Raw genomic sequence first — 27,359 nt, forward strand, 5'->3', positions numbered from 1 at the left:
AACTTACAAAGGAAAGGGTAGAAAGAATGAATACTTGTATGGGCTTTACTCTTTAATTAAAAACGTGTATCACTTTTGTCGCATGAAGGTGTCTTCAAACTTTTAAAAACACATTGGGCTTCATCAGATCTTTCAGGTACATTAATTTTTTCTCTGGAAAAAATAGAAGAAAAGATTAGGTGATATTTCACAGTTGAGCTACTTTCTTTTTCTAGATTTCAATGATAGGGCACAATAGAGGTTGCCATTGGAACAGCAATGAGGAGAAACGAACTATTGAAGAGAAAGGTGGAGAAGGCAAGAGAAAATAACCATGGTCTACACTGTTGTCTATGCATCAGCAACTACTGTTTATTTCTGCCTGGCCCTTCCCATGCCCTCTGCTGATTCTCTGCTGCCTGCCCTCTTCAGGCTCTTCCAGACTATTTCTGAAACTGAATCTGACAGGGTAGGCAGGATTTCAGCACCCTTTCTCATTGTCCAGGGGTGCCCGGAATTATTAGTCTTGTTGCTAGAATCACAGTGGCTGGTATATCTGGATTAGTGCTGGGCTCTCTTGGTTGTCTGTGCACCCTGGGGGTTATGACCCTGTCTCTGAAACCAGGCTTGTGACTGAGGGTTGCTTTGATCCTATGGGTATGCAGTCAGAGTCTTAATATTCCTGAGAGCTTAATTTCTCAGGAGGGCTAGAGTTACAGACTATCTTTCACATTGTGAAAGGACTGATCACCAAGAACTTTTATGTATTCATCATGCATCAATCATTCTTTCAATAAGCATTTATTGAGAACCTGCTATATGCCAGGCACCATGCTAAGTGCTAGCAGCACAATGATGAGCTGAACTGGTATGGTCTCTGCTCTTCATAGTATTTAGTTTAGTCTAGTTTATAGAGTTTAATAAGATAATTACACAAATATTTAAGCATAATCTGGTGTTATTAAGAAAAAGCCAAGGGATCCACATGACACTGTAACAAGTGGACATTTTCTAGTTTGGGAAACGGTTTTTAAGAAAGTGTTGCTTGAGGCAAGATCTGAAGAATGAGGTAAAGAAGTAGCAGACGAACATCTAAACAGGGTCATAGCAAATACTAAGATGCTCAGGCTGAAGCAAACATGTTATCATTCCCCACTTCTTCATTTTTTCATTCCACGCATGTAGGATGCCCACTAATCTAGGCACTGTGCTAGGTACTGGGGTTACTGTGGCAGACAAGATGCAGCCCAGGTTCACCACCTCTGAAATCTTTGGTATTGACTTTTGCTTGACCATGACGGAGCTTGTCATGCTTTCTGGGCATTGTGCATTGGATACCCTGTCATCCATTAACAGGTTATTTTCTTCTAGGTCTTAACTAGTCTTATTTTCCTCTCCCTCTCTATTAGTTCAGGTTTGTTGAGGTCTCAACATGCCTTAGGCATAAGCCTATTCAAATAACAGGCACTCTGGGGATTATACCTCTCTCATCAATGTCTCAGGGTCAGGATTTACCTTTTTTTGGTCTGTTCACTCTCTTCCCTCTCCATTGTGTTGGTTCCTGAAAGACACCAAGACCAATCTTCAAAAATGTATTCCTCATAGATACCAAAAGAAGGAAAGTTTGAAAAGGCTTCAAAGTTCTGGGACTCAGAGAGAAATTGTTGTGACTTTTTATATGGAAGAGACAGTTACTTAAATGATGCAATTTCAGGGGCATTGGGAAGAAGTTTCTTGCATTCAAAAAGTATATGCCTTCCCTTGCTCACTGTACCTTAAATTGTAACACTGGAAATATATTTTTCGCTTATAGCTCTATCCTGGCTAACCAAAAAATACCATTGGGAGGGGTAATATATTTAGTTTTAGCAATCATTTTGCGATTGGAAGAGTTTCTAATCCTTTTCTGAAAGCAAGGTTTAGAAGGAGGAGGAAAAGAAGTCTTGAAGATGTTGTTGCCTAAATGGACTAGCCAGATGGTGCTAAGAATATTATACAATGTTGCACGGACAAGCCCAAGTGGGAAATTTCTAGCCAGCTAGACCTCACAAAGCCTGAGTTGCTATTGATAGGGACTTGATACTGACACAACTTGGGATGTAAACTTCTCTAGGCTGACTGTTGTGATGATGCTATTGTCCCACTTAAAACCCAACAGGTTGCTAACCTGAGTGTCCATGGAGGTATTTATAGACCACAAGAATCCACTCAACAATACCTCTGTTGGTTTTATGATTCTGTCTTTACTAAATAGAGTATTCTTGAACACTTCCTGTCATTGGAAGTTCTCTTTTATGTGTGTATGTGTGTATTTAAAAACAATCAGCTTTTATGAGGCCATAAAGTCAGAAGAATGATATAATGGACTTTGGGTACTCAGGGGGAAGAGTGAGAGGTGGATCAGGGATAAAAGACTACACACTGGGTACAGTGGACATTGCTCGGTTGACAGGTGCTTCAAAATCTCAGAAATCACCACTAAAGGACTTATCCATGTAACGAAAACCCACCTGTTCCCCAAAAACTATTGAAATAAAATAAAAATAAAAGATAAAAACAATCTGCTTTATGGAGGTATAATTAATAAATAATAAAACCCAATCATTTCCAATCATTTTCAGTATAGAGTTTGGTGATTTTTTTTTTTTTTTTTGAGACGGAGTCTCGCTGTGTCTCCCAGGCTGGAGTGCAGTGGCGTGATCTCGGCTCACTGCAAGCTCCGCCTCCCGGGTTCACGCCATTCTCCCGCCTCAGCCTCCCAAGTAGCTGGAACTACAGGCGCCCGCCACCACGCCCGGCTAGTTTTTTGTATTTTTAGTAGAGACGGGGTTTCACCATGTTAGCCAGGATAGTCTCGATCTCCTGACCTCGTGATCCACCCGCCTCGGCCTCCCAAAGTGCTGGGATTACAGGCTTGAGCCACCACGCCCGGCCGAGTTTGGTGATTTTAACGAATATATATAGTCACGTAACCACCACCAAGATTGTAACCACAATCAAGATCGAGAACATTTCCATAAGCCAAAATAGTTCCCTTCTACTCCTTTTTAGCTGATTCCTTTCCCCCATCCCATGGATAACCATGAGTCTACCTACAATAGTTTTGCTTTTTCTCGAATTTCATATAAATGAAATTGTATAATGTGTATTCTTCTTGTGCCTGGATTGTTTCACTTAGCATAATGCTTTTGAAATGTATCTATGTTCTTGTGTATTGTTAGTAGTTCATTCCTTTCTATAGCTTTGCAGTATTTCAGTGTATAAATATACCACCATTTGTTTATGCATTCACCAACTGATGTAAATTTAGGATGCCAGGTTTGGTATTATGAAGAAAGCTGCTATGAACATTTGTGTATGAGTTTTTATATATTTTTAAAATTTCTGTTTGGTAAAAGTCTAGGATTTGGGGTTGTATAGCAGTACATGAGAGTTTCAGTTGCTTCATATCTTCTCCAACACTTGATGTTTATCAGACCATTCTAGAGGGTGTGCAGTGGTATCTTATTATAGTTTTAATTTGTACTTCCCTGATGACTAATGATGTTGTGACTGTGCTCATCAGCCATTTGTATATCTTCTTCTGTTATGTATCTGTTCAAGTCTCTCGTTTCCTGCCTTTTATTAAATGGACTGTCTTACTAATGAGTAGCAATATGTAATTACATATTCTGCATACAAGTCCTTTATCAGATACATATTTTGCAAACAAACATTTTCTCCCTGTCTGTGGTTTGACTTTTCCTTTTTTTTTTTTTTTTTTTTGGTTGAGACGGTGTCTCGCTCTTTCGCCCAGGCCGGACTGCAGTGGCGCTATCTCGGCTCACTGCGAGCTCCGCCTCCTGGGTTCACGCCATTCTCCTGCCTCAGCCTCCCGAGTAGCTGGGACTACAGGTGCCCGCCACTGTGCCCAGCTAATTTTTTGTATTTTTAGTAGAGACGGGGTTTCACTGTGTTAGCCAGGATTGTCTCGATCTCCTGACCTCGTGATCTGCCCGCCTCGGCCTCCCAAAGTGCTGGGATTACAGGCGTGAGCCACCGCACCCAGTGACTTTTCCTTTTTTAAACAAAGTCAAAAAACAGAAGTTTTCAATATTGATGACATCCATTTTATCTGTTTATGATATGGTTTTTGCTTTCTGTGTCTTATCTAAGAAGACTTGCCTAACTTAAAGTCACAAAGATTTTCTCCTCTGTTTTCTTTCAGAAGTCTTTTCATTTTAATTCTTAATATTTAAGTTACTTTGTGTGTGTCTAGGTTCATACTTTTTCCTTGTGGATATCTAATTGTCCCAACACTATTTGTTGAAAAGACTATCTGCGTGGAATTACCTTGGTACCTTTGTCAACAGGGTGAATCTATTTTTGACTCTCTATTTTGTTCCATTGACTGATATGTCTGTCCTTTTACCAATATCACACTGTCTTAATTACTATTACTATATAGTAAATATTGAAATTAGGTAGGTTAAATCCACCTTTTTTTTTTTTTTTTCTTTTTTTTTGAGACGGAGTTTTGCTTTTGTTGCCCAGGCTGGAGTGCAGTGGCGCGATCTCAGCTCACAGCAACCTCTGCCTCCTGGGTTCAAGCCGTTCTCCTGCCTCAGCCTCCGGAGTAGCTGGGATTACAGGCATGCGCCACCACGCCCAGCTAATTTTGTATTTTTAACCTTTGTTCTTATTTTTCAGAATTGTTTTGGCAATTGTAGGTTCTTTGCATTTCCCTATAACTTTTAGAGTAAGATTTTTAATATCTATTAAAGAGCTTATGAGGATTTTGATTGTGATTACATTTAATCCATAGATCAACTTGGAGAGAACTGATATCTTAACAACATCTAGTCTTCTGATTCATAAACATGGCCTATGTCTCCATTTATTTTGGTTTACTTTAATTTCTTCAGTAGTAATATTGTATAGTTTTCAGTATATAGGCCTTGTATTTGTTTTGTTAAATTTATTTCCAAGTTTTTAATATTATTTGATGCTACTGTAAATGCTATTTTTTCAATGTACAATTGCTTGTTGTTAGTATATAGAAATAATTGATTTTGTGTATTGACTTTGTATCCTGTGCCTCTGCTACACTCACTTATCAGTTTTAATAGGTTTTTGATAGCTTCCTCAGGATTTTCTACAAGCATGATCATTATCTGTGTAAAAAGACCATTTTACTTCCTTTCCAATCTGTGTGTCTTTTCTTTCTTTTTCTAGTCTTGTTTCTCTGGCTATGACCTCCAGGACAATGTTGAACAAAAGTAGAGAGAGTGGACATCTTTCCCTTATTCCCCATCTTAGGGTAAAAGCAATCAATCTGTTATCATGAAATATTATGTTAACAGAAGAATTTTTGGTAGATGTCCTTTGTCAGGTTGAGGAAGTCATCTTGCATTCCTATTTTTATGAGAGTTTTTCTTTCCATTTAAAACTGTGAATGGGTATTAATTTTGTCAAAAGCTTTTCCTGTATCCATTGACATGATCATATGTTTTTTCTTTTTAGTTTATTTATGTAGTAAAGGTTATTGCCTGATTTTTGAATGTTGAGCTTACCTGTGTTTCTTGAATAAACCCCACTTGATCATGAGGTATTATACTTTTAACATACTACTAGATTTTAGTTGCTAATTTTGTTAAGCATTTCACAAGAGATGTGTGTAGTTTTCTTTTCTTGCAATGTCTTTCCTAGTTCAGTATCAGGGCTCCCCTGCCTTCAGAGCAGCCTGGACACTGGCTCCAGGCAGTAAACTGGAGCAATCATAGGGCTTATCTCATTTTTTCTTTCCTTCACTCAGGGACTACAGTTTTCTGCTCTCTGTCGTCTGATTTCTGAAAACAGTTGTTTCATATATTTTGTCTGCTTTCTAGTTTTTTATGGAAAGAGGGCAATTCTTATAGCAGTTAATCTTTTGTTGGAGGAAGCAGAAGTCTATTTATTCTATAAAATTTTAAAGACTATTTATTTATTTATTTATATTTTTTAAGACGGAATCTGGTTCTTCTGTCACCCCAGCTGGAGTGCAGTGGTGCGATCTTGGCTCACTGCAACCTCTGCCTCCCAGGTTCAAGCAATTCTCCTGTCTCAGCCTCCCAAGTAGCTGAGATTACAGGTGGCCACCACCACACCCAGCTAATTTTTGTATGCTTAGTAAAGATGGGGTTTCACCATGTTTTGCCAGGCAGGTCTCGAACTCCTGACCTAAGGTGATCTGCCTGCCTCGGCCTCCGAAAGTGCCAGGATTACAGGTGTGAGCCATCACTCCTGGCCTAAAAGACCTTTTAATTGTTAGAAAAGTCTCTCTTAATTCCTTATGCCCTCTCATAACCTTCATTCATTGAGATACCCTTCAGAGTCATACCATTAAGTTCAATCTTTGCATCCTATGGCAGCTCTTCAGATATTTGAAGACAGCATCTCTGTTCTCTCTAGGCCTTCTTTCAGGTGAAGCATCCTCAGTTACTTGAGCTATTTCTTATTTGACTGAGCTCCCAGATGCTTTATAAATCTGTGTTTTACTTTTGTAAAGTTTCTTCTTAAAAATAATGGTGTTTATAAGGACATGAATAGACAATTCTCAAAAGAAAATATACAAATGGCCAACAAACATGAAGAAAAGTTCAATATCACTAACTATCAGGGAAATGCAAATTAAAACTACCATGAGATACCACCTTACTCCTGCAAGAATGGCCATTATTAAAAAATAAAAAATAATAGATGTTGGTGTGGATATGGTGAAAAGGGAACATGTTTACACTGCTGGTAGGAATGTAAACTAGTACAAAAACTACGGAAAACAGTGTGGAGATTCCTTAAAGAACTAAAAGTAGAACTCTACTATTTGATTCAGGAATCCTACTACTGGGTATCTACCCAAAGGAAAAGAATTCATTATATGAAAAAGACACATGCACATGCATGTTTATGGCAGCACAATTTGCAATTCCAAAAATAAGGAACCAACCTAAATGTCCATCAACCAATGAGTGGATAAAGAAAATGTGGCATATATAACTCATGGAATATTACTCAGCCATAAAAACAAAACAAAACAAAACAAAACAAAATAATGGCATTTGCAGCAACTTGGATGGAACCAGAGACCATTATTCTAAGTGAAGTAACTCAAGAATGGAAAAGCAAACATTGTATGTTTTCACTTGTAAGTGGGAGCTAAGTTATGAGGATGCAAAGACATAAGAATAATATAATGGACTTTGGGGACTCAGAGGAAAGAGTGGGAGGGGTGAGGGATAAAAAACTACACACTGGTGCAGTGTACACTGCTCGGGTGATGGGTGGCACCAAAATCTCAGAAATCACCACTAAATAACTTAACCATGTAACCAAAAATCACTTAGTTTAGTTCAATAGTTCCCAAAAAACTATTGAAATAAAAATGTTGAAAAATAATCTTATTATAAATGTAAAAAAATGGTACTTATAGTTGAATACAGTGTTTCAGATGTCTTCAGACTAACACAAAATAAATTATCCTTTTATACCCATGACAAAATAGTCATCATATCAAAAAGAGCCACTATCAAAAAAATGAAAGCAGATAATTAAAAGGTAGATTCTAAACTTTTAAATTTGATTACAAATTTAGCATTTTGAAGGGAAAATGTGATATCACTAACTTTCAGTTTTTAAGCCTGTGAATATTTCTGTTTAAATGTTGGTTAAAAACGGATCAAGACGATCCTAGCCAACATGGTGAAACCCCGTCTCTACTAAAAATGCAAAAATTAGCTGGGTGTGGTGGCACACACCTGTAGTCCCAGCTACTTGGGAGGCTGAGGCAGGAGAATCGCTTGAACCTGGGAGGCAGAGGCTGCAGTGAGCTGGGATCGTGCCACTGCACTCTAGCCTGGTGACAGAATGAGGCTCTGTCTCACAAAAAAATGAATAAATAATAATAATAATAATTTGTTTTGAAAAAGACACTGTACCTTTAAGAAATCATTCCTGAAAGAGCTGAGACTCCTAGGTTTGTTCTAGAGAGGCAAGTTGTAAAAACTGTTGCTAGGGCATTATATACAGATTTCAGTCACACAAGACCCAAATGAGGAAGTAAAATTTCAGGGTTTGATCAAATAGACTTCTGCTTCCTCCAACAAAAGATTAACTGCTATAGGAATTGCCCTCTTTCCATAAACAACTAGAAAGCAGACAAAATATATGAAACAACTGTTTTCAGAAACAGTTCATTTTTGTCTTTCTCCCAATGGGTAAGCTGATAGGGTGATTTCTGTTTCGGAAAAGACAGTAATTCATAGTTACAAATTCTCATGCCTTATGTGCCCTATTTGACAAAACAAAAAAAGAGAAAAGAGGTTGGAAACTGGCTAGAATAACTATGGCATTTCCCTTTTATTCATTTAAACAGCCTAAACAGGGTAAATATGTACAGTTGAGGCATAGAAAATCTATAATGAGAAAACATTGGACAGGACTTTTGGTGCCAAGTTAGTTTGAGGGCTGTCTCCTCCGAGAAAGGGATTAACACTGGAGTAGGAGGAAGCTCCACTTTTGGAGAAATTCCTACCAGTTATCAGTAAGCTTGTGTCTCTGTGGAGGGATCTGCTGTTTCCACATTGGTCTCTTGGCAGAATTCAGCTCCTTATAATTGCAGAACTGAGATCCTAATTTCCTTAATGGCTGGCTGTCAACTGAGAGCCACTTCCAGCTTCTAGCAGCTACCTACATTCCTTGGGTCATGGCTTCCTCCTAGAAATGCTGGGTTGAGCTAGAAATGCTGGGTTGAGCTTCTCAAGCTTCAGATCTCTCCTCCTTTTTCCAGTTCATTTCTCTATCCCATTTAGGAAAGATTCTCTGACTCATGTGATTACATTGGGCCCACCTGGATAATCCAGGCTAATCTCACCATCTCAAGCTTGGTGCCTTAATCACCTATGTGAAGTTCCTTTGCCATGTAAGATAACATATTACAGGTTCTGTAATAGGAGATGGACATCTTATGGGGGGCATTATTTTGCCTATCACATAGCCAATGCCAGGAGTACCCACAAAGCAAGGGTAGATATTGCTGAAGTTACAGAATCCAAATTTACAAATATCTCATATCTCTAATGGCATAGTTATACCTGTTGCATCTCCCTCCCTACAGTGATAGCAAGGCTTCTCTCTTTGATCAAACTCACTGGCATGGATGACTGTCTGAACAAATAACTTTTTCTTACCAATATTCTTCATTACATTCTTGGGGGTCATATATGTGCCACTCAGCCCAATCTGACCATCTCATCTGTACCCAAAGAGCTTGTTTAACCACCTTCTAACTTCTTTCATGTGAACACACATATCTTCTTTATCTCCCCTATCTACTCTCCTGATTTTTTTCTCATTGCCTCATGGGGGAAGAAACATCCTTAATCTTTTTCTCTATCCCTTCTTTGTTTCATTTGTAAGCTGATCATTGTAATGTGAAGAAAAATTTAGGAAACAGCTTACTCCCAAGATGTAAGTCGCTTCTTCATATTTGACTAATTCTAAATGGCAATGAGATTGAAAGAAAGTGAAGCTCAAAACTCTCACCTTGAAAAGTCAAAGCCTGGACAAGCATGATATGTCTTTACATCTGTGCTATGAATTTTATACTTTTATATCATAGAAATCTCTCAGCACACTCCATACATTGGCAGTTTGAATGGCTCTGCCACATGCTTTGTATTAATTTATTTAAATTTGATCATTGCTCCCCAATTTCTTATTTTTAAAGTACAGCAGGATGCAATGAATGACTGCTAATGTCATCCATCTATTTTCTAGATAGATTTTAAAATCAGTATACTGAAAAACAAGATGCTGGCCAGAGGAAATACTCATCTTGTGCTTTCTACCATAAGTGAGTAAGAAGGTTACCTTAATTATTAGCACCAAACTAATTACTACTGGAGGCAATTACTGAGATAAAGTCCAATCTTATCTTCGAACCAGCCCAAACTACAAAAAGGCATGGCATTGTCACAAAGTTAGGGACCATTTTGTCCTCATTAAACATTTTTATAACAGAAGTCAGTGGGGAGGATGTTTATAATAAGAAAACTATTGGACTAACTCAAGTGTCCAAAAAATGAGGTTGGTTAAATAAATAAATTAAGGTGTATCCACATAAGGGAATATCTTGCAGCAGTTTAAAATGATGCTGTAGAATGATATTTATGGCATTGAAAATTGTCTTGCTACATTTAGTATAACAAAGTTAGAACACAGTACATATATTATCCAAATTGTGAAAAATAACCCTTATGATAATCCTAATTATGGAAAACAACATAGATTGATACATAGAAAAATCTTAAAGATAGGCACCAAAAATGTTTGTGTAATCATTTTTTCTTACTACTGGAATTATAGATGATTTTATTTTTGGTATATATGATAATGTATATGTATTACTTAGAAATTAGTAAAAGTTAATATTGTTTGTTATAGGTCAATGGGCAATAATTCATCTAACTTATTTAATAAGAAACCTAGATTTTTTTAGAGATGAGAAGCTGATTCTTGTGGTCATTTAGCAAATATCCCTGCTTGAACACAACCAGGTCCATAACCTTTAACATTTAAGAGTGGTTTCACCATTTTACTTTATGTATATGTCACAGTAACCTCAGGAAGTGAGGTAGATAAAGTAAGTAATCAGTTTTCCCTGGAAATCAGAAGTACATTTGTAAACCTGAGGTTAGAAGTGTTGCCTTTCTTTGAAGTCCAAGAGCAACATTATCAGCTGCTGCCAGTTTGTATAGGCTCAAAACTCCAAGGGAAAACCTTTTTTCCCAACAACTTCCTGACTTTTTGCCAGTCTAGGCTCAGACAACAAGCTCCAGAAGGCAGCCAGCCGATTGGGAAGTAGGTGCAAAGTGGCAGTCTGTGGGGAGGACAAGGACTGACTCACCACATTTATAAGAGTTGCGAGGCTGCTTCTTCTTCTTCCATTTCCATAGAATTAGACAGAAAGCCATCACACATATAATAACTGTTGGAAGTACAGCTGTAATCCAAGGGATGTGGTCTGGGGGAGGCTGAGGGTCCTCAAGCTCTACAAATGACCACAAATTTTCAATCAGCCAGGAGAGTCATTTACAAAGGGTTTCTGCTAGCTGCTCTTCTCTTTGTTTACCTGCCAGGCTCTCCCTAGGGCTCTAAGGCCAGAGAAGCCTGAAATCCACAATAGGAGGCCATAGAAAGTCCCAGTCTCAGGGCCTCAGCAGGGACCTAAGAATCAAGCCCATGCCTCTGGCCAAATGCCTGGACTGAGTGTCCTGCCTTCCTGGAGGTGGGGATAACACCGACCATGATCAGGAAGAAGAGGGTCAGCCTGGCCCATGATCCTGGAATCTGGGTGAGGTGTGTGTGCTGAGGCTCTGCACGTGCAGTCATTTGTGCCATGCCTGCTACCCCACCCGCCTCTGCAGTCAGTTCTCAGGCCCTGAAGTTCCTCTTGTAATGATGATTCTGTCCACTATAATCTCCAGACACCTCTCACTTGGACAAATGGAACAGCCTCCACACAGGCCCCTACCCCTAGTTTTCCTTTGCTTGTTTGTTTAGTTTTTTCCTACTGAGATCACAGCAGGTTTCCTCTGTATGGCTTTCAGCATATCTCATCTACTAAAAATCCTTTGATGTTTCTTCATGCCTTGAGGAAACTTCACACCTTCAGGGCCTACTTCCTTACATGAGAACTCCTAAGTTTCTGGGGAGTTGGAAAACAGGCTTTGTGGGGAAAACTTAGAACTGAGTCGCCCACTTTAAAGATATTTTTGGGAACAGTTCTGGTAGCTAATTCCAAATTTCAGGAAAACTAGGACCAGCTGATCTATTAGCTTAGCTATAATTTGTGGACACATGCCCTGTGTCTGAGATGTTAAGGAGTTGTTGACATTGGAGGCCATATTTAACCCCTTTTGAGTCTGTCTCAGTCTATCCCACTTGAGCCAGTTTGGCACTCCCAGTAAAGGGGGTGTGGGATTATACTTACTAACTTGGAGGCTGCTACCTTTTAATATGCAAAAAAGGTCCCTTGATTCAGGGTCTAACCTATCTCTGATCAAGTGATAGAATGGGAAACCCAGACAGGCAAGCCCCATCTTCCTGAGGCAGCTAGAGCTGAAACATTTATGAAGATGGGGGTACCTGTGGAAGTTTTGGCAGAACAGTAGTTGAGAAGCAGCAGGAAGGTAAGCCATGATGAGGTTATATTGGTGGCAAGTCCCTGTTAATTTGTAGACTATGGGAGCCATAACAGAGGGCTCTGGGGCATGTCATATATAGTGATGTTGGTGGCCACAAGATAGCCACCAGTCAAACTAATTACGCATTGAAGGAGGTACTGAACTCCAGGCATAGCTTGGAGAGGCTTCTATCTGGCCAAGAGAGGATACAGGAGAAGCAACTGGGACAGGATGAGTGGCTCCACCATTTACTGCACTCTCAGAGGCTGAAGTGTCTGAGTAGAAAGAAGTCAGTAGTAGGAGATGAGATTGGCCCAGTTGTAAACTTGGTTCGTGGGGACTGACCCCAGGGGCTGTTCACAGACTAAGTTATGTCTGAACAACAAGACACTGGGAGAAAGGAGGTGACAAAGCCAGGGAATGGAGCAAGGAGTTGGATGGATGTCACTGGAGGGGGCAAGCCAAGGAGTCATCGCTGGAGAAAGGGTCAAGGAAAGAAGAAGGCAGATGTGGGGGGTCAAGGTCAGCACAGGCAGTGATGGGACAGGGTAGGTGCAGGCCACCTTTATTCCAGGAGGGAATCTTGCAGTTACAGATCCTTAAAAGAGGAGTCAAATATAGACACATGCCCTCCTGGGTAAAACCAGGACTTTAAAATGTCAGGCTCCTGTTAGTGCCTACTGCTTAGTTTCAGTCCTTTCCTCCACTGAACTGGTCCCTGAAGAATACTTCTGAACACACAAGCATTTCTGCCTCCAAGGCTTTCTTTGACATACCTCCTGCCTTATGTCAGATACAGCTGATCCATTGTGGTCCTCTCACCTGCTGAGCCCAGATTCTGCCTCAAGTTTTTTCTGCTAGGGAAGTCACCATAGTTTTGGGAACCTGTCATCCAGAATGCCCTCCCCTCCTCACCACATGTATTAACCCCAATAATTTATTTTACGTGTTACAAGGTACCCCTTCCTTTAGGAACCATTCCCTGACCCTCAGGGATCTTGCCTACCTCTGAATGCCCATAAAACTCATTACCAGTCACTTTTGTTTTAAATCTAGTCCCATATTTCCATGGAATGAAATTTAGATTCCAATTCGACCTTTTAAAAATCTCGTTTTTCGTGTGTGCACATTACAGGGTTATGATTCCATTGGAAGGTCCTCAAGGGCAGAGGGGGTGTCATATCTTTTTGTTTTCACTCCTGCAACCAATAATGTCCCAAATGGTTCTACACTCACAATAAGTACCATTTGTATGTATGCGTGTATGCATGATGTGTGTGTGTGCAAGAGCATGTATGTGTTTTAATCAAAGAAAGAATTCTAGCCTGGAGGAAACCTGCATTTTTTAATCAAAACTTCAGAATCCTCCATCCAAAGGTAAACCAAGAGACTGAGTCAGTTTCAGGGCTAAAAGCCTATTTCTTCAAGTGCAGCACAGGCTCATAGCCTCCTGGACCCTGCATCACTCAGGCGAAGCAGGAGCCCTCCATCTGGGTCCTTCCTAACAGCGTCATAACATGGCCCAGATGGAGGTTTCCTAGCAAGTCGGGGATGTTGGATAATCTGCGTTAAGCATTTGTGTATAATACCTGCTGAAAGAAATAGTCTTGGAAAACATCTTTACCTATAGAGAAAGGTGAGGATAAAAGCTGTGTCTTGTCAGTTTCCAGAACACAGAAGATGGTCATGTTGCTCGTAACATCAGGGAATGAAACAGACAAGGTGATGGAAACGTCGTACAGTTCTGTGACATTATCTTGAGATTTCTGCATAACACCATCATACTCGATAGTTGAATTCTTGGTTCTTAGCAAAACACTCATCTTCTCAGGTTCTGGGTAACCGTGTATAGATGAGCAGGTCAAATTTATGTACATATTTTCTGTTATATTAGAAATTGGGACTATTTCAGGTTGACTGAAGTTAGCTGAAAGCACAAGAGAGATACAAAAAGTCAATCTTAAGATGCATCTAGGAGGGAATAGCAAATAACTGGGTGCTTGATCTGGGGCTCACTGGGGCATACCTGGGATGCCTAAATGTGACCCTTGGCCCAAGGTGAGTGCCACATAATGACTTCATGTTTATTTTGCAACAATAGAGTTTGGGGCCATGCTTATTTCCTGCTTATCCAAATCAAGGGGGTGCTAAGTGATAGGAGGGCTGTAATTGAGTCCCCAAATATTTATAATGAAGCCACTATTTCCAGGGAGTAAAGTCTTTGGAAGGAGAAGTGGGCTGACTCTAGGGCCCAGGTGTCCCATGGGACACATTCCAGCTCACCAGACTAAGAGAGCAGAAAGGGATTGAGCTGAAGTCTCACCAGGAACTGACAGTTCATGGTGCTGAGACGCCCTGGGTCATATCTTTCAGGAACCCAAGCAGGATTGTGGTAAGTGAGTGGGTGGGCATTTTGGAATTTGAAATTCAGAACACTGATTTTTGGCATGAGCACCAAAGCGTCTTCATAACATACTCTAAGATGAAGGCCAAATCCAGCTATTTTAGGGAAAAATACATGATCTTAATAAACACAGTGTTTCTCTTGCCTTTGTTTGCCATTCACACTTTTCTGGCTGTTCAGGATCACTGGCGTGGAGCCCCTAGATCTGTGTCATGTGCCTTCTGTCAGAAAAAAATCTCTTGTTCTTTTATAGTTACTAGGTAGTCTGCAGGTTCTACAAACTAATTTATAATTTAGTGTATTCTGACTAAAAGGTCTGCCATTTGCGTGTCATCTTTATAAGTTTTGCTGTATCGGTGTACTATTTGAGCACTCTTCTTGGACTTTATGTGGTCTATAGAAGGTGAATTGCCAGACTGTTATTTAGCTTTATTAACAACATCTGTGAAATCACATGTTGCATAAGTTAGAGTTTTTCTAATATACATTAAAACAAATACAACATGGCTTTTCAAAATGCTTGTCTATCTGTGTCCCACCAAAAACATTTCCAGTGGTACCTGGCCACATTTTGAAAACACGGATTTAGCACTTGGTTAACTGCTCCCAAAGCCCTGCAGCCTAGTTTTAATCACACAGGGTTCAAAGGGAGCAGCTGTCCATTCTATTTTTACTTTTGCTTCTGTTTTACTCTATGATTTTAGAATAGGTGTTGATCTGCCTTTCTAAGTTTCATCAAAAATTAACGTGGATCCAGTAATACCACACCTGGGTATTTCCTCTAGAGAACTGAGACCTTATGTTCACACAAAAACATGTACATGAATGTGTACAGCAGCTCTGTTCATAAGAGCCCCAAACCAGAAACAACCCAATGTCTTTTGCTGAGTTGAATGGATCAACAATAAAATGCTACTCAGCAATAAAAAGGGACAAGCTTGATATGTGCAACAACCTGGGTGAATCTCAAAGGCACGCTAAACACAAGAAGCCAGTCTTAAAAGGTTATATACTGTATGGCTCCACTTATGTGACATTGTCAAAAAGACAAAACTATAGGATGCCCACCAAGGGTTATGAGTGCGGACAGAGTATGACTCTATAAAGGGATAGCCTGAGGGAAATTTTTGGGGTGACAGAAATGCTCTATGTCTTGTGGCGGTTACCTAATCTATACACGATCTATAAAATCAGTAGACAGTTTACTGTGTGATAGTTTTAAAAATATCTGTAGTGACATTTAGGCCTTCTGAGGTCTGGTGTAGTGGAGGAGCTGGTTTGTAAGTTTGCGGGTTATGTTTGTTGGGCTTTTTCCCCTTCTGTCTACCAGGCTCATGGTTGTGGCTGCAAACAACTCATAAGCAACCTAGACGAGGCTGAAGGGAAAACCCAAATGTGTCAGCTGTCCCCTTTGCTAGGAGCTCCAGGTAAAGATTTGGTAGGTGAAAAATCTTGGACCCAAGGAAAAAATGAATTGTGAGACATCTGAGGCCTTTACGGTTATATAAACTTTGTAATGGCCAAATTACCTATGGTTTTTACCATGGGTAATTAGCCATATTATCTTTGTTCAATTAGCTCTATTTTTTCCCCAAAGCAGATTTTTACTGATCCTTCAGAAGCAGACTATAAAAACTACAAAAGACTTTCAGTTCCCTACTCCCAGACTCTACACTCCCTTCAAATGCACTTCCCAGAAGTGGCTGTCCTCTGCCTTCTCTCTATAGACCCCCTTTTTCCCCTGGGCCCCTCAAGTCCTCCTCCAATGTTTCTCTAACTCGTCTGCAGTCTCATCTGAGAAAGCTAAGAATCTGAACACACACCATTGACCACATACCAAGCACTGACAGTTCAGAATTCATCTGGTGGATGCGGATCATTCCTGTGGGCCTTTTGTGGTGGATGATACATTGATACAAGCCCTTGTCCTTGATCTGAAGGTTGTGAAGCCTCAGGGTCCAACTCTCCGGATCAAAACTTGTGCGGCCCATATACTTGGAATGAACGCTGTCAAATTTCTCTTTGCCTAAGTATACCTCATTCAGAACCAAGTTTTCCTGGTTCTGCCAAAATACTACTAGCTCACTCAGGCTTCGGTTTTGAGAGTTTGCAAACTGGCATGGCAGGTCTGCAGTCTCATTGAAATAAGCTTGAATCTTCAGGGGAGCAGCACCTATAAAGGAAGGTTAAGGATTAGGGAGGGAGAAATTCGAGGAAAGAGGAAGAAAACCTCCATTTCTCTTTATACAATACCCAGATACTACCTTATCAGTAATCATGCTGAAGAATTAGATATTAAGCTCTGGAACTGTGCACACATGCTTGGCCTCTGGAGATTAGGACCTTTGTCCTTGCTTCACTGCTGACTAAATATGTGGCCTTGTACAAACTACAATCTTTATGAGCCTCAGCTTCCTCATCTGATTAATGAAGTGGTTGACTAAATGTTCTAAGGGTCTTTCTAGTACTGTGGTTCTGTGAATTTAAATCGTAGTACAGGGAAAAACCAGCAGAGGTAGACAACCCATTCACCCACCAGTTACCTTTCTATAACCTGAATTTTAGTTCTCATCACCATAGCTGTTACAGGTTCCATAACTTCTATACCATCACCAAAAGCTTTCCCCTCCCCTCCCTATCCACATATTCCTTGGTCTGCTATGGTGAAAAGGTTGCTGATAATGGCAATAAATTATAGCCCCCCTTTATTATACTTCATTAGTTGGGGAATCACATTGAGTAACATCTTTGAAATTCAAATAGCTCCCTTTAGAGAACTTCCCCTATGACTACTGCTCCCATGGCCAGCACTTCCAAGGATGTCAAATGCTTTAGAAATGACTTCAAAAGTGAACCAAGGCTTTTATTTTCAGTGACCTCTCTGAGCTCTTTCAGAGATCAGAAAGAGAACTGGGCACATTTGATGGTTGCTTTGGGATTGTGGTGGTCAATGACCCTTTAAGGCACATGAATGAAATGCTGGAAGTGAATCATAGATGGGCAGGTGAGGATGTGCTTTGGGAGTATTGGGGAAACCCCAGGCACCACAAGCTTGCTGCTTCCAGGATGCACTGACCCTGGACAATTTTACAACCATAGAGATCAGTCTGGAAGAGTTCAGAGAAAGGCTTTAGTCCTTGAGGGCACTTTGGGGTTTGTGGGAAGGATGTGGGCCACCCAACTACTTAAATGTGAATGATCACAGGGTTTGTGTAGGACCTTTTCTAGGTTACAGAATTACTTGAGACTTGGCCAAAAAAAAAAAAAAAAAAAAAAAAAAAAAAAAAAAAAAAAAGTAAGCAGTGGTGGATGAGAAGTATGGGGGTGGAGAGTGGGAAGGCTATTTCTTACTTAATATTAAGTTAGATGCCACCTTGGAGAGGAAGTTAGTGTAAGTTCTAAATAAAATTTCATCATTCAGGATTTATGTGAAGGGATGTTGACACTGAGGAGGAAAGGGAGAAGATGGGTTGATGAGAGAGAGAAGAGGAGTCTCATTTGAAGAGTTCTTAGTGGGGGAGTAATTAAACTGATGTGCTTTCTCTTGAAAGAGGGACAAATAACAGTGACATGCACTTGTCAAACTAAACTGTGTACAGAATGGCCCAGTGAGGACACATAATCAAGGGGTTAGTGATGGACTTGAACTCTAAGGGAAGCAGACAGCAGGCATCAGTGGGAGTTTGCACAAATGTGAATCACTGCCTATTGCATTACACTCACTAGGACTCCATGAAGTACTTGAGGTATAAAATGCACCACCTATAGAGGATGCGTACCTGTATTGGAGGGAGGAGGGAAAATCTATATGGGTACCCTGACAGTGAAAGGGAGACCTAAGGAAGATTTAGTGTGTTTATTAATCACCTTACAAGGCAAACCTGAGGCTTCTGCGTCTTCTTTGCTGAGCTCTTAATGTAATGCAAGAGTGCCACCTACTGTAAAAGCTTTTAGCACTGTCTCTGGGAAAATACTGGTTTTACTCTAAAATCATAACATTGACTGTTAATTGACAGATGACCTGATGGAGTAACCAAACACACAGTTAAAAATTCTGCCAGTTAACAGTCAATGTTATGTTATTACTCAGCTGTTAGTTGTGCCTTCTGGGCCTGGAAATGACTTCGTCTTTAGCTGCTTCTGTCTTCCTGATTTACATTTTTTTTTTTTCAGTAGAGCCTCACAGTATCTTCTTTCCTTCCCATCCATTCTCTTCACTCACAGACCAGTCTAACTCCGCTGACTCAAGCCCCTCTTCCCAAAGATTACAACGACTTTCTCTTCCACTCATCGAGTGCTCTCTTCTTCACCTAGCAACTGAAAGCGTGATGTACGGACCAGTGACATTCACGTCACCTGTGGGCTGGTCTGAAACACGGAATCTCTGGCCCCACCCAAGACCTACTGATTCAGAACCTCCATTTTAACAAGAGCTAAAGTTTGAGCAGCTGCTGTAGAGAATCTCTGCCTCTGTCTTCAGAGTGGATCACAGAAAATGACAGGAAATAATTTTTTCCATCCATCCCTCCCCAGACTCCCTCTCCTCCCCATGGGGTGGAAATCATTCTGAAATCCATTCCGAGTGGAACTGAAAGTATTTTGCAATTTATACTCCATAGCACTTCACCAACCACTGGCTTCCATGCTCTCACACACAGTTAGGCATGCTAATCCTTTCTCTGACTAAATGGGGAAAGTTTGGCTCAAGGTCTGTGATCACCAAATGGCATTAGGCCTTCCATTTTATGACCCCAGACCTCAAGCCACCTAGCAACTGGACTGGCTGGGACTCCATAGGTGGGTAAGCGTTGAGAATCTCTCCCTTCCCCAGCACTTGGGTAAGAGGAATGGTTGAAGTCTAGTTACGGGTTGCTATGATGTCAGGAACAAGTCACTCAAGAATCCAGCTAGATTCCTTCGTAATCAGCTGAAGGAATTTGTTTCAAAGGATAATTAAGGACTTCCTGAGCAATATACTCTACTGTTGGAATGCCACTCAAAAACTGTAATTTGCTAACCTTACGAAGTCTCTCACCCCACTGGGACTTCAGTCTTCCCTGGCTACTATCCCCAAATGCATACCTTATATATTTAAGAATTATCTCTTCTTATGTTCCTATGCTTATCTGTACTAAAAAAGTTTCCTTCTTTTACTAAACTTCCTCCAGAGTTTTATTTGGCCCTTTGGACGCCTCATTCCATTAATTACTACAAGGAAACTTTCCTACAACTTTAACCCCTTCATTGACTGTTTTCCCTGAGGTTATTATTTCAGTGAAATCTGGCTTCACCCAAAGGAAGCCACTTGCTCCTGCCCCAGCTACTGTTTGTTTTATCACACTTCATGGGGCCTTTGAGCAACACCCTCCCCTTTTGAGGTGTCTGACTCTCTCATTGCTTTTAGCTACTAAATTACTACCACCTTGCTCAGTGAGGATTTTGGCATTAGATGCAAGGTCTTGCTAACAATTTGGGTGACTTCTTTATGAATGAGTCTAACAAACTTGCCTCAAATTTCTTTGATCTTGTCAACTCCACAGGTCTTCACCCACAGACTATTTCAGCAGCTGCCCTCCACCCTCATATGACATAACCCTGAATCTTTTCACCTGGAGCAGCTCAGTCCCTAGAATCTTAATCTCAATATGCTAATCTCTGTCCACAACCTGCTGTTCATCCAGGTTTTGCTCTTGCTTACTCCTTCTACATCTGTTGTTCAACTTCATCAACACCTCAGCTTTATCCAGACCCTGTAGTGCAGTGTTTTCCACAAGAGCTCTTAGTGATAATGGAAATGCTCTGTCTCTGTGCTGAACAATATGATAACCACCAGCCCTTGTGGCTATTGAGCAATTGATACGTAGCTAGTATGACTGAGAAGCTGAATTTTTAATCTTATTTAATTTTAATTAATTGAAATTTAAGTAGTTACATATGGCTAGTGGTTATTATATTGGACAATGCAACAATAGTATATCTTTGTAATTATTCCTTGCCACAACTTCAATAAACACACCCCTTTGTCTCTATAAAATTTACCCTGGTGACACTCTACTTTTGGTCTACATACCTGTTCTTACAACTGGGCAACTGAGCAGTTCTAGAGGAAATTATTCAGTAGTGCAGACTGGTGACATTCCAAATCTGCAGTGTCCAGTCTCACTTCACTCGGCCTCCAGGCTCTTTGCCTGGTTCACCACCGTTACTTCAAACACAAACCCACCTCTGCTGCTTTTAGTTTCTCTTTCCCTTGGAGTCAAACTCCCTGAAAGAGTAAACAGCAATTGCCGCCTTCACTACCAAGCTCCCACCCCCACCTCTCTACTGAAATGCCCTGACAAAGATTGTTGCTGACTTCACACCATGGCCAAGGCTTGAGCTCTTTTCAGACCTCAACTCATTTGACCGCTGTGTCAAATGTAACAGTGTTGGCATCTCTCCTCATTGAAATGCTCTATTCTTTCCCAATCTCTGTTTTCCTCATTAATTTTCTCAAATCACTCTTTAATTTCGGTAACGTTGAGTGCATGTTCTTGGTCTTATTCTCCATACTTACCCTGGTTTTTCTCCTCTAGCCCCATGGATTCAACTGTCAAGTACAAGCTAATAGCGCCCAGGTGCTTATTGCCAACACATAACTTTCACTAGAGTTTCAGATACTTGTATCCAACTTCCTGCTGGATGTCTCTATCTAGATCGCAACAGGTACTCTCTTCCTCCCCTTCAGCCTTCCTCTCCTCTATCTCAGGGAATGCTTCCCTGTCTGGGAATGGTTCCCAGACAAGCCTCTTATGTCTACAATCATCTAAATCATCTGTGTAACCAAGATGGATCATCTGTATACCCAAAATACCCAACAGAAGCTCTATACAAGTGTGTCTGAGGACATCTAGAACTAGTACAGCCAGAGCTGAACTCCAATATGTTAAGAAAAGGGTGGAGGAGACCAACGTAATTGTCTTCTAACTCATCTGCCTGCTCCATCCTTGTCCTGGAGTCTAGTTTCTCAAGCCAAAATGATCCCTTAAAAATACAGCTCCAATCACATAATCCTCCTGTTTGGAAGCCTCTGATGCCTTCCCACCAAACTGAAAATTATACCAGATCCCTTCCCCTCACACTGAGAACTAGGGAAATGCAATTTAAACCTCAGTGAGAAACCATTCTTTTTGCCCATCTGATTGGCACATATTAAAAATCATCCTGGTAATACCCAGTGTCCGTGAGAGTGTTAGGAAAATGGGTCCTGTCATGTACTGCTGGTGAAATTCTAAACTGGTACAACCTTTTTGGAGGACAGTTGGTAATATGTAAGAAAATTAATTATGGGCTTAAGCATTGACTTAGCAATTCCGTTTCTTAGGAATTCATTCTACAAAAGATACATGTGCACGAAATTAGAGGTATACAGATATTCATTGTTTATAAGAACAATACACTGGAAATAAGTTAAATGGTTTAACAAATAATGATGCATCCATATAAAGTAATGCCATGTAGCTGTGAAACAGAAAGCTATAGGGCAGTACACTATTATAACTAAGAGTATGGATTCTGGACAGTGTGAGTTCAATCTCAGCTCAACTACTCACTGCCTGTGTTACTATAGGCAAATTACTTAACTCCCCAGTGTCTCAATTTCCTCTTGTGAAAAACAGGAACAATAATGGCACCTACCTCATAGGTTTGTTGTGAGGATTAAAGAAATGAATATTCGAGTTAGCACTGGAGCAAATACTGGCCTGTGGTAAGCATTAATTGAGTTACTTGTTTTTGTTTATTTATTTTTAACATTATTAATGATAGAGAACAATGTCTGTCAACATAAAATCAATAATTTATAGATAAATTTGCTCAAAAAAGTTTTTAAATAAGTATATTTAGGATACTTAAAAAGATATTTGAAGTAACATCAAAAAGTACAAAACATTATAAAACATAAAAATAGGCCATGCCTATAATCCCAGGAGTTTAAGAAGCTGAGATGAGATAATCACTTTAAAAAGGTTCAAGACCATCCTGGGCAACAAAACGAGATCCCGTCTCTAAAAACAAAAACAAACAAACAAAAAAAACTAGCCAGGCATGGTGGCATGCACTTACAGTCCCAGCTATTCCAGTGGCTGAGGCAGAAACATCTCTTGAGCCTGGGAATTAGAGGCTGCAGTAAGCTTTGATGGCACCACTGCACTCCTCTAGCCGGAGTGACAGAGTTTTTTGCTTCCATACATGTCAACAGGACTTCTGGGGACAAAATACCAGGTTACATATTTTGGAAATGGTGTTAAAACTCCCCTCTCATAAAGGAAAAATAAGCCACAGACTCTCAAACACTTGCTCCTTCCAAAAAAAAATGTCTACTTGCCTTGGGAGCCTCTCTGTTCCATACCAATTTCACTCTTGCTCCCAAACAACCCTATACACATCCTATTCAGTGATTGTCTTTCACTAAATCAACTTCTCTGATTGCTCATTTTCTCTGGAACCCACTAAAAGCCCTACTGAAACAATCAACTAATTTGAGGGTAAGATACTCCCTACTAAACAACATACATCTATTTTTAAAAACACTGAAATGGTGGCTTAACATAAGGGGGTGAATCCAATAGAACTATTAGGCTCCATGACAATTCTTTGGGAATGATAGGTCTCAGCTGTCTGTTCACCTCCAGGTGATGGTTTTAATGAGGGCTATCAACAACAGTAGGAAATGGGAGTCAAAAGTAAACATCCACGCAGATATCTGCAAAAACCTGGGAGGAAAACAGTGGACCTTTCCACAGGAATAAGGGTTTGAGCCAATCTTGCCTAAATCTTAAAGTGGGCTGGGCACTGTGGCTCACGCCTATAATCCCAGCACTTTGGGGAGGCCGAGTTGGGCAGATCACCTGAGGTCAGGAGTTCGAGACTAGCATGGCCAACATGGTGAAATCCCATCTCTTCTAAAAATACAACACTTAGCTGGGTGTGGTAGGTGTCTGTAATCCCAGCTACTTGGGAGGCTGAGGCAAGAGAATTGCTTGAACCCGGGAGGTGGAGGTTGCCATGAGTTAAGATCATGCCATTGCACTTCAGCCTGGGTGACAGAGTGAGACTCCGTCTCAAAAAAAAAAAAAAAAAAAAAAAAAAAAAAAAAAAAAAATCTTAAAGTGAAGAAATATTCCAACTACCACTCCAGGTACATGAAATTAACTAGAGGTATTGTTCAAGAGAAGTGAGAAGCCCTAGGACCCAGAGAATCCTCAGACCAAAAGAGAGCAGCTACCAAAACTCAAACTGGAAAGATACTTCCTTCTGATGTGGGAGCTACTGATTTTTCAAAAACCTCTCTGGCTCCAGCCTAACAGTGTGATGCAGGTGCCAGGACAGTGGCAAACAGAGCTTGAAAGTTAGAGGTGCCTCTGCAAGTGGCACTAGAAATTCCTTTCGCTTTATAAATACAGGGCACAAACTGTAACTTAATTCTGCAAGGCCACGGGTGCCCATTTCAGTCTTAAACTCCCATCCAATTTTACCCTCAAGAGCAGGGGTGGCAAATACTACTGTGTCAAATTTCCATGACAGAGGACACAACATACAAGGGAACGAAAAGTGAAACAGAATTGCCTCACTGTATTGCTGTTTCTATGACATGAAATGAATTATTCAGCTCTACATTTTGGGGGTGGATTATTTGGGCCAATTGCATCTCCTTTCTCCCTTTGGATGCCTGCCCTGTGGCTAGGTCACTGTTCACCAGCCCAGTAAGCAGAGGTGTGCCCTGAGAAGAAAGGCAGATAGAATTCAAATGGAATTTTTCCTTTTTTTAAAGAAGAATAGAATCAGATTTGTTGTTGCTTTTCATCGTGTGTGAATTAATTGGCAATGTTATTTTCTAGTCTGATGTCATGGGCTTTCCATTATTTCTTTAAATTTGCACTGCCAAAAATATAGTCACTTATTCTCTCACCACCATAAAACTTAAACGTTACCATTTGAAGTTGTTGTTTTCAATATTGATAACTCTTTTCTCAGGAGCTAAGAAATTTCTAAGAAGTGTCAACAGCAAGTCAAGGGCAAAAGTGACAGCTGAACTCAGTTTTCATAGAGTGTCTTGGCTTTACTTTCTCACTTTCAGTGTGCAGAGTCAGAAAAGTTGGTGGGAGATGGTGTTCCAGTTTAGTGTTTTCTGGAAATGTGTTTCCAGGACATTTTTATTCCTTCTCTCCCAGATCTTAAGAGCTGGGCTGGTCACTTTGATGAGAAGGGCTTGGGCCCAAGCTCTTGGGTCAACTGAGGTGTCAGCTGCAGGTGATGGGGAGGATGCACTGGATGAACATGGATGAGGTGGAAGCTGTGTTATCCACCAAAGCTGTTCAGGCCCCATGGAAGAAGTCTTACCACTTATTCATGGTTTACCATGAGAGTTAGGGTAAGAGTCAAGTGAACAAATGCGAAATCTACATTGCTGTGTGTGAATCCAAGCTCTGCCACTTAGTAGCTATATCGATCTTGGGTAAACTACTTCACCTCTCTGGTCTTTAGTGTCCACATTTTAAAATGGGAAATAATAACAAGATCTAAAGCAGAAAGTTATTGTGAGGCTTAAACAAGTTAATATTTATGAGGTACTTAGAACAGTACCAGGCACAAAGTAAGGGGTATATATGTATATATATACAGTCATGTACTGCACAGCCACATTTTAGTCATATACAATGATGGTCCCATAAGATTATAACACCATATTTTTACTGTATCTTTTCTATGCTTAGATATGTTCAGATACACAAAAACTTACCATTGTGTTATAGCCGCCTACAGTATTCAGCACAGCAACATGCTGTGCAGGCTTGTAGTCTAGGAGCAATAGGCTGTGCCAGGTGGCCTAGGTATGGAGCAGGCTATGCTATCTAGTTTTGTGTAAGGACACTCTATGATGGTTACACTATGACAAAATCGCCTAACAATGTGTTTCTCAGCATGTACCCCTGTTGTTAAATGATTCATGACTTTGTGTATATATGCATTTGTCAAATAAATAAAATAAGTCATGTGCGGTGGCTGATGCATATAATTCTAGCACTTGGGGAGGCTGAGGTGGGATAATTGCTGGAGCCCAGATAATCGAGGCCACAGTAAGCTGTGACTGTGCCACTGTACTCCAGCCTGGGTGACAGAGAGAGATGCTGTCTCAAAAAAATAATAAATAAATAAATAAATAAATAAATAAGAAGTTGGATGAGAAGGGAATCTTATTGGATAATGTTCTCTACAGTCTTGTCTTCTTGCCTTGCTCTCTGACACACGCATACCTCCCACCTCCCCAGGAGCTAAGGTAGCAGGTCATGGACCCTGGGGGTTGGAAGCGGCTGTTGTTACCTAAGTCAGTGAACAGCTGGCACATCTACAGACCTCACACTCAAGGACTCCACAAGCTAAGCAGAAAACAGAAATCCCAAAAGGCTTATTCCAGCGAGCATGGATCTGAGGGACCATCTCTTTGTAGTTCCCTGACTCCTCATCACCCACAGCAGACATGGGAACAGTGGCCAAGGGCATGGTGTGTGGTTATCTTGAGGAGGTGAACTCATGGCTGGTGGCCTGTGGGTGCTGTAGCCAAACTTCAGGCTCAGTTCACCTCCCTGTCTTAGTGGGGTGGCTTCCCTCTCAGACCTGCAGGTGGAGAGAAGGAGCAGCAGGAAGAGGTGGGCCAGGAGTAACTACAAGACACTGAGTCACAGGATACATGGCAGGGACCGCAGCCAACCCCTGTTTACAGATGAAGAAACTGAAACTCAAAGTGGAACAGTAAACAGGGAAGATCTGAGTTTTGTGAGGCTGGATGCTGTTAAAATTTTGAGGGGAGGCGGTGGATAGTTAAGAAAAAGAATGTAGAATTCAAATACGAAATGCCCCTGACTGCTAACACCACCAGATAGGAGGAGAATGGCATGGAGGGAAAAGTTGCAGAGGAAGGAGACAGTGGTCATAACTCATTGTGGTTAAAATATCTTACTTACTCAAATTTTACCAAGGCATAAGACATGTGACCACAGTGCTAGAGGGCTCTTCACAGGGTCTTGAGGGGGATTTAGAAAGGGTTTTGCAAATGGAGGGCTCTGAAGCTTCAGCTTCATTAGACTCCACTGTGAATCAGCTGACACAATTAGCTGACGATCCATAGTTGTCAGGAAGCTGTGGCAACCATGATGTATGTGCATAGGCTATAGGGAAGGGAGTGAGAGAGGGTAGGGAAGGGAGTGAGAGAGGGTAGGGAAGGCAGGGACGTGAAAACCAGTGCTCTGTATGAAGGGAGACTTTTGGAATTCCATCAGTTGTTTCCTAGGAGCCTGAGAAAGACAGAAACAGGGTCAGAAAAGACCAGAAGAGAATATGTGTTGAGCAAAAGAGTCAAGTCTCAGGGGCCTCAGTGCAGCAGCCTTCCCCTATCCCCATGGGATAGGCCAGGCTACCCCACTGTGAGCATCTAGACTCACTGATGTGAGACTGCGGAGGCGGAAGAAGCACATGGCAGGAGAGCTCCATCCCAGCTACCTGCCATCAGCTGCTCTCAATCATAACACTTCCTTCTTCTCCAGGAAAGTCTTTTTTGCATGTGGTCTTGTACAACGCTCAGTAGAAAGTGAGTAAAACCCACCAAGTCTCAGGCCTGGGCTTGCAGTGGTCAGACTCATCAGGAGACAGTAGGATTCCAGGACTTAACAAAGCTGAAAGGTTCTTACCAGAGAGCAGGAAGGCCATCACAAAGAGAGTGTTACTCAGTCCCATAGTGC

At 40.9% G+C, this 27,359-nt stretch overlaps 1 protein-coding gene across 1 annotated transcript; it reads right to left on the reverse strand.

Annotated features, from left to right (window-relative positions):
- On the reverse strand, nucleotides 1–27,359 carry CD86 (CD86 molecule; the record flags this gene model as incomplete). The annotated part of the gene is given in 6 exon segments (NM_001042644.2): nucleotides 1–153; nucleotides 1,495–1,540; nucleotides 10,901–11,044; nucleotides 13,804–14,106; nucleotides 16,421–16,756; nucleotides 27,309–27,359. Coding segments are annotated over 6 exon segments (972 nt in total). The 3' UTR covers nucleotides 1–56.

Source organism: Macaca mulatta, chromosome 2 (genome assembly GCF_049350105.2).
Source record: "Macaca mulatta isolate MMU2019108-1 chromosome 2, T2T-MMU8v2.0, whole genome shotgun sequence".
In the NCBI taxonomy this organism is placed as follows: Eukaryota; Metazoa; Chordata; class Mammalia; order Primates; family Cercopithecidae; genus Macaca; species Macaca mulatta.